Source organism: Marmota marmota, unplaced genomic scaffold, assembly GCF_001458135.2.
Source record: "Marmota marmota marmota unplaced genomic scaffold, marMar, whole genome shotgun sequence".
Classification (NCBI taxonomy): Eukaryota; Metazoa; Chordata; class Mammalia; order Rodentia; family Sciuridae; genus Marmota; species Marmota marmota.
In genome coordinates this window covers 32,752,168-32,768,627 of record NW_026000005.1, presented here as the reverse complement: position 1 = coordinate 32,768,627, position 16,460 = coordinate 32,752,168, and the positions used below count along the sequence as shown (strand labels likewise).

Here is a 16,460-nt window from a genome sequence, read left to right as displayed (position 1 = left end):
AAAAAAAAAAAAAAAAAAGGGCTAGGATGTAGCTCAGTGGTTAGGTGCCCCTGGATTCAATCCCTAGTTTAAAAAAAAAAAAAAAGAAAAAAGATCAACTAAGTCTAGGTAAGAACTGATCTCCACCTTAAGGTTACTGATGGAGTATCAGCCTTTTACTTTCCCTAGCATTTCAACCTGTAAAATGAAGTTTAAATTTTCTGGCTTATCAAAAGCAAATGAAGATAATATGAATAAATCTCTGATCAAGACTTCTTGAGTACAGAGTGAAGACTAATACAGGTCAGTGGAGCTTTGGAGCTTTTACTTTTTGTGTGTGTATGTGTGCCACAGATTAAAACGAGGGACATTTAACCACTGAGCCATATCCCCAGCCCTTTTTATTTTTTATTTTGAGACAGGGTATCACTAAGTTGCTTAGGGCCTCGCTAGGTTGTTGAGGCTAGCTTTGAACCCGTGATTCTCCTGCCTCAGCCTCCTGAATTGCTGGAATTACAGGTGTGCACCACAGTGTCCGGCAGAGCTTTTACACTTTTTAGAGGACAAAAATGCTGACTAAGAATGGCTCTATCACCTCACAGAGCATATGATTTAACAATACTGTGTAAGATATGTGTAAGAACTGAAATGCCAAATGAATTAAGATATGTGTAAGAACTGAAATGCCAACTGAAATGCCAATTAAGCATGATTTGACTACCACTATTTATTTTATATCTGAATCACCTTGATGTGACTTCCAAGATATGAAAAGTAATTCATTATTATATTCATTAATTCATTCATAAATTCATGTAGTAGGGGCAAAATTAAGCCTTATACTGCCCTCAAATCCTGTGCTCGGCAATAAGGATTCATCACTGAACTGAGGCTATTAAAATTTGTGGCCTCAGTGGGGTGTATACTCTAGTGGAGTCAGAGAAATCTATATGATACAATCAATAAGTAAATGAATGTACTATCAATTAGTAATTAATAAATTACTTAGTATGTTTATTTCTATGTATACTACAGAAATAAACCAGGAGGGGGAGAGAGGGAATGCTGAGGGGTCCAGTTGTGAAATGGGGCAGTAAAAGGAGAGTTTTCTGAGAAAGCAACAGTTGAGCCATGAGTTGGAACTGGAGAAAGAAGGGGACATGCTGCTCTGTGTGGCAATGACAAAGCTCCTGAGCAGGACGCATGGGAGGCAACACCATCAAAAGAGTCCACTGGAGTAAAGCAAGAGAAAGGAAGGAGATGGGCTGTGAGCTTGGAGAAGGGGCAAGGTGGGGTGGGAGAACAAGGCAGGCAAAATAGGGACTTACAGACCACTGCAGAGTCCCCAGGTGGGACAGGGACCCACCAGGTGGTGTGGGATCCAACTCAGCTCTAGAATGACCTCAATGAACTCGTCGTCCTCTGATTAGGGGCTTTGATCACTACAGTGCATGGAGCAAAGTGTTTAACTTCTGTTTTGCTTTCAGAGTCCAACTCTGGATGCAAATGCAATATGTAACACCACGGCTGTGACAGCCATGATCCGATCGCACCTCCCAGAAGCCTACCTCAAGGAGGATATCGGGGGAGAGCTCGTGTATGTGCTCCCTCCATTCAGCACCAAAGTCTCAGGAGCCTACCTGTCACTCCTAAGAGCACTGGATGAGGGCATGGGCGACCTCAACATCGGGTGCTATGGCATTTCAGACACCACTGTAGAAGAGGTACATGAGGACATTTATTTATTTCTTAAAGTTGTTATAACTGGCTCTCCCCTGAGAATAAATGTATGCAGCTTTTTAAAAACAAAATAAATATTTTAGCATAAATGTTTCACAAAATCAGAAAAGCTTAGAATGCTTTCTGTACAATTCTTATGGAAGACTAATTTAAAATGTCACCTCAACTACAGAATACCCATCTTTCCATATATAAGAATATTCTCCTCAAGTCAGATGAGAAATAGTTGTCTCAATAAATGTGATAAAAATTTACAATCAAAATTAAGCTTAGAAACTAGAAGAAATATGTATGTTTTATGCTAATCAAGTGATCTGGCTTCTTTTTCTAGGTGTTTCTGAACTTGACTAAGGAATCACAAAAAAATAGTGATATGAGTCTTGAGCACCTAACTCAAAAGAAAATTGGGAATTCCAGTGCCAATGGCATCTCAACTCCTGATGATTTATCTGTGAGCAGCAGCAACTTCACAGACAGAGACGGTAAAAAAAAAAAAGTAGATATTTTGCTTAATTCCTAGAAATGAGAAAATCACAGGACAATTTTGAATTTTTCTTGAAATTTGACTTTTAAGTTTCATTGTAGATTTGAAAATAAAATTGCCAAAGGCAACACAAGTTTCCTTTCTAATATACAAAAATTAGTCAGAACAAACCAACTCCTCTATTTCAAAAATACTTTGAAGAATGCGGAAGAATGCCCTTGATAAGGGTGGGGCTGGGTATTCTTTCTATTCATGGCAAGTGGTTTTCACTGCAGTTTCAGATTTGTGCCAATATGGGAAGATTCTTCTGGTAACTGGTACTACCCATCAATGTACTAGGTTATCTTGTAAGGTAGTTCATGCCCAGTGATTAGATGTGTACCAGTGGAGGCAATAGTCATTGTAAAAATGGGGTGGGGGAAGAATCATCACTTTTATAGCATCTCTCTGGAAAGCAAATCTAACATCCTCTAGTCTGAGTCACTCAAGGACCAAGAAAATACTTTGGGAGGAATATCTCTGAATTGATTAAGTTGGACTTGATGGCTAAGTATCTGTAATAGCAGGTTTCCCCCCCTCAATTCTTTTATCTTTGAAAAACCATGTTTCTTGACATGATTTTGAGGGGTTGAATTCTTCTAAAAACTAACTTTTATTGCCACTTAGTCTCTTTCTGACAGTTAATTTATACCTCTGAAAACACTATTTACTTATGGAAGAATGTAGTAAAATGATATATAAATTATGGAGTAGTCATTTCAATAGTTTGCTTAAATGGGGAAAATTCTCTAGGAACAGAACTTTTAATTAAACATTTGCCTGTCTCTAAAACTCAGAAAAGATAATCTCTGATGTTTGTATAACTCCGGAATTTGAGTCTCATTTGTCCTCTGACACATTTCTCGTTTATCACCTTTTGTGGAATATAATTGTAGAGTCCACGGAATTGAGGACTTTGATTAGACAATGGTCATCTGCTTCAGGAAGTAAATGCTACATATTTGCCTCTGCATTTGTCTCATAATTTGAGACTATTCTTTAGTCAAAACGTTCCCCTCCTTGACATTATCTTTGAGAAAGCACATTTACTCCATTTGATACACCTGTAAGTCATCCACGTGTAATTTCTCAAGAAACAGAAAAGCATACTAATTAACTCAAAATATTCAGCTACTTCTACAATTCCCTTTTGCAGAGATATGAGTTTGCATTTAAACTTGTTCCCTCTGTTTAATTGGAATTCATTTTAAATTAAGCAGCTTTGTATTTTTTCTTATCAGCTAAATGAAGATCATGATTTTTGTGCTGCATAATTTGAGATGGAAAATTAAAAATATACACAGTGTTGACGAATACCGTCATCTTATCACATGTGAAGGCATGCTTGGTGGCAGGCATGAGAATGAGATACTTGAGCCTACTTTTTTTAGAAGGAGCTGCTGGAAGTATTAGCCATAAGAGCTCCATAGAGGGAACAACAGTTATGGCCTCCACAGCTGCCCTGATTCTCAGAAGCCATAGAATTTTCTTAGCACCTAAAGAGCATTTCAAAATTTTTTGGGGGTAGTGAGGAGAAAACGTTCTTTTAAGTGAGGTCTTTTTTTTTTATTGGAGACACAAATAAAAATTGAATTTCAAAACACCATAATTATTCCAAATTTCTAAAGAGAATTTGATGAACAAGTGGTTGAACTAGAATTATACTTCAGAGAAGAGGATTCCTTTTTCCTACACTTGGGGTAAATTCATTGGGCTTCACGTTAGAATTAGAGACAATTGGACTTATAAGCACTAAAATTACTATGCATATGTTTAGGACTATTTTGTGCCTCATGAATTATAATTTTTAAAGTACTTTTATATATATTCTAGGAGATGCATATTAAATCTGCCCTCAATTTGAGGCTCAAGGCCCGGGCTGACAAATGAATTTTTAAACCTCCAATCCAAATATTTAAAATAAAAGCTTTTCCTACCACACCACATCTTATCATCCATCCGTAGTTTCTGCAGTGACTTATTATTAGATTTATTAAGATTTCCCAGAATGGGCTGGGAGTGTAGTGCTTGCCTCGTATGTACTAGGCTCTAGGTTCAATCCTCAGCACTGAAAAAAAAAAAAAAAAGCTCTTAGAACCATATCAAATCTCTTTTCCTCAACCAGACAAAGTCCTGACAAGAGGAGAGAGGCTGGACGGTTTTGGACTGTTAATGAAGAAGATCCTAGCTATTCTCATAAAGAGGTTTCACCATACCCGAAGGAACTGGAAAGGCCTCATTGCCCAAGTTGTTCTCCCCATTGTCTTTGTGACCACTGCCATGGGCCTGGGCACGCTGAGAGATTCCAGCAACAGTTATCCAGAGATCCAGATCTCCCCCTCTCTTTATGGTACCCACGAACAGACCGCCTTCTATGCGTGAGTTTCTTTTCATAAACCAAAAGAACATCCCAAAATGCTTCTAGGGGTGTGGCTGGACTTTCCTGAATGCCATGGAAAGCAGAAACATAAAGAACATAGGAACTGCAGTATCTGGTTCTATTAAGAGAATGGACAGTTTGACTTATTGCAATACATAACTTTAACTGCCAACAAATAGCTTATTAAAATTTTTGCAAAAATAATGTTACAGTAGATATGTATTTTAATGATTATCAAGAAATCCATGTTGTATGTGGCCTCCAAGTCTGTTGTATTATATAGCACATAATATTTTATTATTCTGACAAATTACACAGAACATCACAGTTCTATGTAATATAACATGACTTGTACAACAGGTGATCCCTAAATGCATGTGACTATTAGAAGAACAATAAAGCATGTGCATATTTTTTTTCTAGGACCGTTTACCCCTGGAAACAGACTTTCTTTGATTTTTAAGTAAATAGTCTTTCAGTTGGCATAATTTCATGTCTTCAAATTGTTAATAAACATCAATTTAATATGGGAGACTAGTGGAAGACCATGGATTTGATTCCATTTTTTTAATGTTTCAGGAATTCTCACCCAAGCACAAAAGGACTAGTCTCAGCAATGTGGGATTTCCCGGGCATTGACAATGTGTGTCTGAACACCAGTGATTCGTAAGTGGTCCTTGCTCCTTTTCTTTCATTTCAAACAAACCCAGTTTATGTGTGTGCATGTATGTGTGCTTTATTTGTGAACTGCTCTCAGGGGTATCTGTGTTTAACATATTTTATCTATTTCCTTTAGAGTGATCCTAGGCTTTGCTGTACTATAATAATGAACCATCAAATGCCTTATAATTTGTCTGCTCTTTTGTATACATACTTATATTTAACAGTCATGACCCTGTGCATTATTAATCCCACTCTGCAAACCGAGGCTCAAAGGGACTAAGAAACTTGCATAAAGAACTCTATAGATAGTGGGGCTGGGTTTGTGGCTCAATTGTAGAGTGCTCACCTAGCACGGGCGAGGCCTTGGGTTTGATCCTCAGCACCACATAAAAATAAATAAATAAATTAAAGATACTGTGTCCAACTACAACTAAAAAATATTTTTTAAAAAACTCTAGATAGTAGATGCATAGCTAACCCTGAGTCTTAAGTCTTGACTCCCAATTCCCTGGTCTTTGCACTATTTGATTTGTTTATTTAAACTGTCAAAATAGTATATATGTCAATCTGAGCTTGGTAGATTATTATGCTAAAGCATCCCCTACCTGTTAGAAGAGAAGATGAAGAGAGCAAGGAGAATAAAGGGAATAAAAAGCCTCATCCCACTAGAGCAAGACAATTTAATGTGCTTTGATCCCAACACTGTTTAATCAATAAATACTCTCCCTCAACCCCCACCACCACAAAATGTCATATTCGGAGTATAAAAACTGGTAAATTGCACATAAGACTACACACCTATATTTAATACCAAGTGCTTCTTATATGCTTCTAGGTAAATATGAGAATAGACATACATACATTTCATTTTTATTTGCAGACGGTGTTTAAAGAAAGACAGTCTGGAAAGATGGAACACTAGTGGAGAACCTATCACTAATTTTGGTGTTTGTTCCTGCTCAGAAAATGTCCAGGTAAAATGGAATTTGGTATTAGCAAAGTAGAAAAACAAAGGAATAAATATCAAACCTTGAAAGATCTATCCAGGTTACCAAGGAGTCATATAATTTCATTTTATGGAAGCTAGGAGCTCAGAGATATGGACCTGGGCAGCTCAAAAATATTGACTTTGAGCTCCAAGTCACTGTTTTAGATCCAACTCAGGACAAATTTCCAAAGGAAACAAATTCTATGATGGTCTGTGTGGAAACCAACTAAAAATGAATTTCTGATCTCAGTTCACTTCTAAATGGAAAGCTGTGTTTCACGGGACAAAATGAGACCATAACTGTCATGTTTGAAAATACAGTGTGACGGCCACTGTAATGGTCAGTGGGGAAGTCAGTTATGGGTAGGTCTAGAGTGGAAGTCCATATATTTCCAAGCAACTCCTCCAGACTGCAAGAAAGAAATCACTTCCTAAAAGAGGAAAAATTACCCAACATTCACTTACTCTGTCTATATCCTATGAATACTGACTTTTGTTTTCCAACCTTATTAGTTCACCAAACTTTTTTATTAATGCATTTTAATTACACAGAATAATGGGTTTCATTGTTTTATATTTGTGCATGCATCACATATTTAATTCACCGAACTTCTAAGAGAATCAAGTTCATTAGGGAAATTAAATGTTCCTCATTTGATCACTATACATATGTATCCAAATCAAACATTGTACTCCATAAGATTATATAATTATTATAGTAACTTTTGAAAATTTTTTTAAAAATTTAAGAACATTGATGAAAATATCACTATTAATCCCTAGGGATCACTATGATATCGATTTTGTTACAGAGGTGGAATCTAGTGACATTTTATTCAAAGTGACAAATGTGTTGTATCCTGAACTTTGACATATGATTTACCATATTTTAGATTGGACATATTTTCAGTGACTACAATCCATTTTGGTGTTCTCATGCAAGTTAGCCACTAACAGTAAGAGCTGGGATCTGATATTGGAATCCTTGAATATTTAAAATTAGTCTTACATTTAGCAGTCAGAGTTTTTTAATCCCTCATCTAATTTAGCCGATTCCTAAAATTCTTCATATATTTCTTTAATTCACAGTAAAAGTCAGCTAAGTTAATATTTAAAATTGGAAGCTGGGTAATTTTTATTAATCCAAAAAACGTAGACTTTAAACATTTTTAACCTACATGTCAGTTTATTTTCAGCTGTTTAATAACAATGTGTCACTTTGCATAATTGGTGCTATGTATATCAGACATATTCTGTGGATAAAGTTGAGTCCTAAGATTTTTGAAAGAAGAGAGTTAAAAAGGAAATCTGTAGAGTAGAAGGTGACATTGTAGTTGTATCAACATATAATAAAGGACTTACATTCAGATTATATATAACTCCTGCAAATCAGCAAAACAAAAGATTATGTAGTAGAAAAATAGCAAAATAAATAGACATTACACAAAGAGAATATCCAAATGGCCCATAAGTACATGAACAGGTAATCATCAGGGAAATTCAAATTAAAACCACAAAGCAATACCATTCCACAATCACCAGAATGGCTAAAATGAAGAAGGAAAATTCCAAGTGTTGGCAAACATATACTCATGATGTCAATTTACTGTGTACAAATAATTTTTAAACTATTTGACAGTACATACTGGTGTGGAAAATATGCATACCCTGTGGGACCTGCAATTACACATCTATTGTATTCCCGTCAGAAATGTGAGTAGGCCGGGAGTGGTGGCACATCCCAGCAGCTCAGGAGACTGAGGCAGGAGGATCAAAAGGTGAAAGCCAGTCTCAACAATTTAATGTGGCCCTAAGCAACTTAAGTCTCAACAACTTAATGTGGCCCTGTCTCACAATAAAAATTAAAAAAGGGTTGGGGATGTGTCTCAGTGATTGAACACTCCAGTTCTCAATGAGTTGCTTAGGGCCTTGCTAAATTGCTGAGGCTAGTCTTGAATTTGCAGTCCTCCTGTCTCAGACTCCAGAGCTGCTGGGATTATAGGCATACACTACTGTACCTGACTCTGTGAATTTTTGAGAGAATTTTGTGGCACCTTTATGTTTAGTGTTATTCTTCAAAAACATTGCCTTGGTGGCAACTGAAAGAAATGTCACACATTTTTAAACTTATGTCCTTAACTTTACACAAATCCTAAACACATGTATATGCTCTACAGTGATAATAACTATTTATGCTAATTTCCTGGCCATAGGCAAGATGACCTCTTTTTCAAAGTTCTTTAGAGTCAAAGGACAGTTTTATCACACTTCACCAGTTGCAGTGATAGACAAATCAGAAGACTGAAACTCCTTGACATCATCTACTTAATCTGCATAGCACAGCTGAAAGGAAACTAATTTTTAATTTCTTTTTCCAGGAATGTCCTAAATTTAACTATTCTCCACCTCATAGAAGAACTTATTCTTCCCAAGTAATTTATAATCTCACTGGGCACCACATGGAAAATTATCTCATATCAACCGCAAATGAATTTGTCCAAAAAAGGTACAATACTCTATGACATATTTATTGCTTAGTAACTTTAATGGTAACTGACTTCTAAACTTGAGACAGTGGAGATGATAGTTGCAAATTTCTATTGATGATTTACATGGTTAAGCTCTTAGTGTTGTCTAAAGAGTCTCTTGTATTAAATAGTGTCTCTAAGACTAATTTGAGCAAACTAAAAAGCATTGGCTGTTTTAGACTTCAAAATATATTAATAAACTTGTTTATTGTTTTTCTTAAAGGAAAAGAGAAATTGTTGACCAGATCATGTCTATTTGAAATGTTTGAAAGCATGACTTCTGTTAACAGTTGGCTTTAGTTCCAATAAAAATATCTCAAAACTTAAAATGTATCTGTGAGTGGACAAAGTGTCCTCCTGTGTAGCAAGGCCACATGCCTAAGCCACCTAAGCATTTTCCAGGGATGAAAAGTTCTTGAGCTTCAAATCACTGTCATGTTCTCCTTTCCTCCTTTGCTTCTAAAGATAATAATTAACATTCTCTGTAAAATAACTTTAAACTACAGATAAGCAAAAGGAAGAAAACACTATATTTCTTCCACCCAGATATAATCACTATGAATATTCTGATATAGATCCTTTCAGAAATTTTTAGGCATAGATATACAAGGAAATGTTTTCAATAAATGCAGGTTTTATTATAAACAATAAAATATTTTTATTTTCTATATTTGAATATCTTACAATAAAATAATATATTTATTATAAATGAAATAGGTTTATTATAAACAAACAGTTCTAAAACCTCCCTTTCAAGAAGATAATTCAAATGTGAGTTGCATTGCACTATTATTTATGTAGGTGGACCCTAATTTTATGGGCATCCAAATTCGTCTACACTTGAAGTTACTACTTGGATTAAAAAAATCAACATTTTTGTTTTTAGAATACCATGAACTGATAAGTAGTTAAATAAATTCAACTCACCTTCAAACATATGAGAAAAAACATGGCACCAGAGAATAAACTAGGGAAAAAAGTTTGAGGTATAGAAGAAATTGGGCCTCTTGAAAAAAGATAACTGATGTTTTATTGCTCTATTGTTAATTCCCCATAAATGAGTTTTAAGCACTAAAATTAAGACTTTTTAACATTATCATTTTGTATTACTTACTGGTTTTTTAGCATTACAATTCTCATTACACATATAGAGCACAATTTTTCATATCTTTGTATATAAAGTATGTTCACACCAGTTCATGTCTTTATACATGTACTTTGGGTTTTTTTTTTTTTTTGCATTACAATTCTTATTACACATATATACCATAATTTTTCATATGTCTGTTTGTATATAAAGTAAGACTTTTGAGATGGTGCATGGTTCAGTTAAGATGGAGGGATTGACTGGATTACTGCCTCTCATTTTTAGAATGGCACATATGCAATTGTTTAGAAGGACTTTCTAATTTTTCTAATTTCTAAGTGTACATTTATAATGTACACTTGAGATTAAAATATGATAAAAAGAATCAATAAAATGTAAAATATGTCAGGCAGCATTTATTTCGTACTGGAAATATGTTCCTAATGGAAAGAAAAAAAATCACGCTCCTACGTAAGTAATTGAGATCAACTTATGAAGATTTTATCCAGTAAAACAAGTATAACTCTTATTACCCTTTGCAGATATGGAGGTTGGAGTTTTGGACTGCGTTTGACTAATGACCTTCGTTTTGATATAACAGGAGTTCCTGCCAATAGAACACTTGCCAAGGTAAATTATGGTCTTTCTTCTAGGATCTCATACAAATAAAGATGGAAATTGGCACATTTAAACATTTTTATGAGGTAAAAACAAAACATGTGTACAATCAATTGGTATTTTGCATATCCTATAGCACCGTGATTTCAATCTGTGTATGTACCCTAGGGAAACATGAATAGATAAGCACCTGAGTTAGGGACAAAACTGTGTGCAGGAGTATTGCTCATAATAGCCAAAACCACAACCACAATGCTGATATGCAATAGAATTTAGAAATAGTTTTAAATTCATTCAACAAAACATTCAGCTATGGAAGTGAAAACACTCAGCTTCATATAGTAAGTAGACTTAAACTTCCAATCATTATTCATATGCAATAGACTCTGACTGCCTTTACCACAAACTTTAAGGGTAGCAAAACTCAACCATATTTTTCTGGGGAAAGAGAAAGGATTGTGAAATGGACAAACACAGAGGGCTGGGGAAAAGGAATTCTAGACACAAGTAAATTTTATTTCTCATCCCATTGGGTGTTGGAATGGGTGCACTCCCCCTGTAATTTTTTGTTACACCACACATTAATGTTTTATGCATTTTTCTTTACATACTATTTTCTTTTTGTACATGTACATACATACATATATTTAGCCTTGCTTCTTATTAAAGCTGGAAATTTAGCAGAACTCAATGGAGATAAATAATCATGTTGGTTATATTTTTTTCTTCTAGATCAAATCTATGCTTTGAAACCAGCTAGTCACTGAGTCAGGCACATATGATTGCCTATATGATCAATGACTGTCATAGGGATTTTAAATTATCCTTCTCCTATTTCTCATTTGGTAGTAAGAGACATATACAGTCCTGGAGGAAGTGGGGAAACTAATTTTCATTTAGTGACCATTATATGCCAAGTATTAGTATCACCTTTCATACAAAGTACCTAATTTCCTCCTCACAAAATCCCTATGTGATATATATTGTAAGACCTATATGAGCAGATTTTTCACAAGATCATGGAGAAAATAGTAATGATAGGAATTTCAATGCACTCTCCCATTTTCTTCCTCCCCCTCCCTCTCCACACACAGAGCAAATATTCTTGCTTAAAACAACGGAGTTTCTAATATGAAATAATTTCTCTCTAAATCAAATTTGCAATTTTGAATTACCAATTTGATTTGAATTGGAGTGCACCAGTATTTTAAACTATTGTGTTATTAATGTAGAAGATAAAGCTATTCACTGTCTTGTGGGTTATAGCCAGGAATAGAAAGTTAGTAGGGTGATTTCAAGGTTGTCAATCTTGTCCCAGTACTTGTATATGTATTTTCTTTCTTTCTTTTTCTATCCTGATTTACATGCCATTTGTTTTTAACTACTGTTCTTGAGGGTCAGAATACATAAGTCTAGACTCAGAATCACCTTGGATCTGCTGCAGAGATGGAGATACCAATGATGTCTCTAGTTTATTTCAAGATATAGAAAAGATTCAAGATCAAGATTTTTTTTGTGATGCTAGAATAGCTCATAGCTTTGTGCTGTTGCTCAGAACAACTGTCTTCCTAACCTCTGCCCATCTTTAATTTGGAAACATGGGTCTGTGACCAGCACTCTGGGGAATAGCTCATAATCTGCTAAAATGAAATAAGTTATTGAGAAATTGGTCCTTGCTCCTCAAATATGAACAAGCTAGCCTGTCAGATGTTAAAGGCAGCCTAATTTATATGAATACAATATTGATCTTGCCTTCTTTTGGAATTTAACAGGTGTGGTATGATCCAGAAGGCTATCATTCCCTTCCAGCTTACCTCAACAGCCTGAATAATTTCATCCTGCGAGTTAACATGTCAAAATACGATGCTGCCCGGCATGGTAAAGTTACTTACACAAAGGCATCTCCTGCTGCAACTTTTGTTACTCTCCCTATAAAAATGCACATTATGTCTACTTCCTCCTAGTGGCGGGTATTTTATGGCATCTAAATCACAGGTCTTTAAGAGGAATTTGGAAGTAGTAACTTCTGCCAGATGGAACATTCTGGATAATTCCCTTAACTTCAGATTAATTTAGTTTTCTCATTTATCAACTCAGGATAATAACTCCAACTTGTTGCTCATGTCTGTAGTCATATCTAGAAGATATATCTCATAGGAAAATATCTTTAAACTATATACTTATCTATAGGCCAAAACTTCTAAACAATTAATGTTTATAAATATCATTCACCAACCTAAACACGAAGATGAAACTTTTAAACTAAAATGCTCTACACCTACCAAAATTACTACAATCCACTGATCACTCACCATATGTTGCATGCTTTATATAAAATATTACTGATCTGTTCAACGCTCTTCAGGATGATATCATTTCTCCCAGAAGTAGAATTTGAACCCAAGACTGTCTGACTCCTATTTGTTCATTTTCCTAATACTCCTGTGTTAGCTGTGTTAGTCAGCTTTTTGTCACTGTGTCCAAAACACAACTGAGAGGAGGAAAAGATTTATTTGGCTCATGGTTTCAGAGGATTCAGTCCATGGTGTGCAGGCTCTGAGGCAGAAACATCATGGCGGAAGGGCATGGCTGAGAAAAGCTGCTCAGCTCACAGCAGCTGGGAAGGAGAGAAAGAAGAAGGTACCCGAGACAAAAGAAACCTTTCCGCCTCCCACCCCCAGTGACTTTCAACTAGGTCCCACCTCCCAATGATCCATCCAAATTATCAACCCACCAAAAGGATTAATGCACTGCTGAGTTCTAAGTCTTCATGATCTAATCATTTCCTGAAAGCCCCACCTCTGAACATTGGTGCTTTGGGGAGCGCTCCTTTAAGCACATGAGTCTTTGGGGGTCATTCCAGACCCAAACTATGACTTTAGACTGCTTCTCTGAACTCTTCAGGTCTACTTCAGCTGGATTTCCCAAAAGGCTCCCAGATAGTTTTTACAATAGTGCTGGAATCTAAAAGAAATTGATTTATTTCTTTTTCTAATTCAATTACTGTTCATTGGACCATTTCATCTTTTTGAGTCTTGCTCAAATTATTTTTCCATATTGATCCTAAAAAAATAATAATTAAAAAGATGAACAAAATCTAAGTAACACATTTGCTGGCAAAGAAGGAGCCTAATAAATAGCCTATTGAGTAGGAAAAAAGATACATACTATCTTTGAGAAATGCTGACTCCTCCCTTTTCTTTCATTTCCCTACTGTTGGGCATAAGGGTGCCTGCCAGATGGACTGGTGATTGTAGAAGTAAACCATCGCATCAAATTCTCATCCCAGCAACAGAATCATTAAGAGTCTTTATTTCAGAGAGAACAGTATTTTTTTTTTCCCCAACTGCTATGGTATTTTCCTAGCAGAAGGAACCATAAAGAAAATAAAAAGATTGATAGTCTTTAGAACTAGAGCATCAATAAAAGGCATAGTCAAAAGTGGTAAATTAAATGAAATGGTACTACTGAAGCCGGGTAAGTCTGGTATAGCCTGGTTTGAAGTAAAGTTGAAAACTTGACTTTCAGTTGTATGTTTTATTCAGAGCAAAAGACAGATATTGTGACAGATAATGAAAGTAAAACAGCCAAAGAAATGACTAGGGGAGAGTATTGCAAAGCTAGAGAGAACAAGAGGATGTTCGTGGCACTAGCTTTTTAAAAGCAGTATTCTGGTTTCCTTTATAAGTAGAGCTATTTACTTAGAACAAGATAACCCAAGCCTTTCTAGACTCTAGCAGTCTTGTTGTAGCTCCTACCATTGTTTTTTAAGTTACAGGGTTTAAAAAGTAAGAATTCTAGAACATAAACTTTGTATGGATCCTAAGCTGAAATTTATCTTTTTTTATTTAAATATAAGGTTCAAGTTGAGTTATAAAGAGGTTAATAATAGTCTGACTTTTATTTCTTATTAATTTTTCTTAATTAGATATATGAAAGTGGTAGTTTTCTACTTTCTCTGAAACGAATTTCATTTCTTTAAAAAAAAGAAATCTGTATCATTCTAAAATAACTTTTATTGTTTTGTAATGTATGGATGTGGCCTACCATGGTAATAGGACTTGTGTTTAAAAGTGAACCCAATTATTCTCCCACCACCTTCCCCTAACACATTACATATTCAAAGAAATCTTTGCTGGATTCTGCATGAATTGGGATTTTATTTTAGCTGTAAAATTGATTTTAAAAAAAACTCTAGCATGTTAATAAAAATGTTTTAATTAGCTTTTCTTTGCAATGTCAATATCTATTATATTCGTGTGGTTCCCTCTAGTGGTTAATTTTTCATGAAAATTCTGTCTTTCTTCCCAAAGAGCCCTGATTTGTTTGTTTTCTCCAACAAATATTATACAACTAAAATCTTTTTCTCAAAAGCACTAACACATTGCTCCTTATACACCAGTGTTCAGTCTTACCCTTTGTTGCATTAGCAGCTATGGCCAATGGAAGCATCTCGTTTTAGCTTTGCATCTGTAGACATGGCATAACATGCCACCTTCCTTTTTCGAAATATTTTCTTTACCGTATTTTTTAATTGGGGCATAATAGTTGCACATAACGGTGGGATTTGTTGTTACATATTTAGACATGCGCACAGTATACAGCATAATTTTGTCAATATCACTCCCCAGCACTTCCCCCTCCCCTCCCTCTCCCCCTCTTTTCTTTCCTCTACTGCTGTCCCTTTGCTTGTCTTGAGATCCATCCCCAACACACACCTTTCCTTTCCTTTTCCTGTATACTTCCACCTGAGAGAAAACATCTGACCCTTGACTCTCTGAGTTTGGCTTATTTTGCTTAACATAATGGTCTCTAGTTCCAGTCATTTTCATGCAAATGACATAAGATCATTTTTCCTTATGGTCAAATAAAACCTCATTTGTGTGTGTGTATACCACATATATTTATCATCATATTTACACACACACACACACACATCACATGTTCTTTATCCATTCTTTATTCGTTGATGGACATCTAGGCTGGTTCCATAGTTTGGCTATTGTGCATTTTGCTGCTATAAACACGGGTATGCATCTATCACTTTAGTTATGATGACTTTAATCCTTTAGGATAAATACCAAGGATTAGTATAGCTGGGTCATATGGTGGTTCCACGCCTAATCTTTTAAGGAACCTCCATACTGATTTCCATAGTGGATGTACTAATTTATAGTCCAACTGACAGTGTAAAAGTGTTCCTTTTCCCCCACACTCTTTCCAGCATTTATTACTGTATTCTTTTTTGTTGAGGGATGAGTAACAGGGGATTGAACTCAGGGGCATTCGACCACTGAGCCACATCCCCAGCCCTATTTTTTTTATCGTATTTAGAGATAGAGTCTTACAGAGTTGCTTAGCAAGCCTCATTTTTACTGAGGCTGGCTTTGAACTCGTGATCCTCCTGCCTTAGCCTCCCGAGCCACTGAGATTACATTCAGGCACCATCTATTGTTTGTATTCTTGATGACTGCCATTCTGACTGGTTTGAAATGAAATCTCAGTATAGTTTTGATTTGCATTTCCCTATTGCTAATGATATTGAACATTTTTCACATCTTTGTTGGACATTTGTATTTTTTCTTTTGAGAAGTGTGTATTTGTTTGCTCATTTATTAACTGGGTTATTTGGAGGGGTTCTGGTGTTTTTTGAGTTCTTTATATATTCTAGATTTTAATCCTTTAGTGAAGATCTTCCATTCTGCAGATTTTCTCTTCATGTTCTTAATTGTTTATTTTGCTGTACAGAAGCTTTTTAATTTGATGCTGTCCCATTTATTAACTCTTGGCATTATTTCTTGAGCTTTAAGGTCTCATTGAGAAGAAAGTTGTTGCCTGTGCCTATGTGCTTAAATGTTGACCCTACATTCTCTTCTATGAGTTATGTAATTTCTAACCTAATTCCTAGGTCTTTGATCCATTTTGAGTTGGTTTTTGTAAAGGATGAGAAATAG

General features: G+C 35.4%; 1 protein-coding gene across 2 annotated transcripts in view; it reads left to right on the top strand.

Annotated features, from left to right (window-relative positions):
- The window catches only part of Abca12 (ATP binding cassette subfamily A member 12), a 161,837-nt gene that overhangs the window by 123,012 nt on the left and 22,365 nt on the right, over positions 1–16,460 (top strand). For both annotated transcript variants that reach the window (XM_048808508.1, XM_015481335.2), the window contains exons 32-39: positions 1,467–1,703; positions 2,051–2,201; positions 4,368–4,620; positions 5,202–5,288; positions 6,166–6,259; positions 8,652–8,779; positions 10,431–10,518; positions 12,279–12,384. In XM_048808508.1, the coding sequence (XP_048664465.1) occupies positions 1,467–1,703; positions 2,051–2,201; positions 4,368–4,620; positions 5,202–5,288; positions 6,166–6,259; positions 8,652–8,779; positions 10,431–10,518; positions 12,279–12,384 (1,144 nt within the window). The remainder of the gene's footprint in view (positions 1–1,466; positions 1,704–2,050; positions 2,202–4,367; positions 4,621–5,201; positions 5,289–6,165; positions 6,260–8,651; positions 8,780–10,430; positions 10,519–12,278; positions 12,385–16,460) is intronic.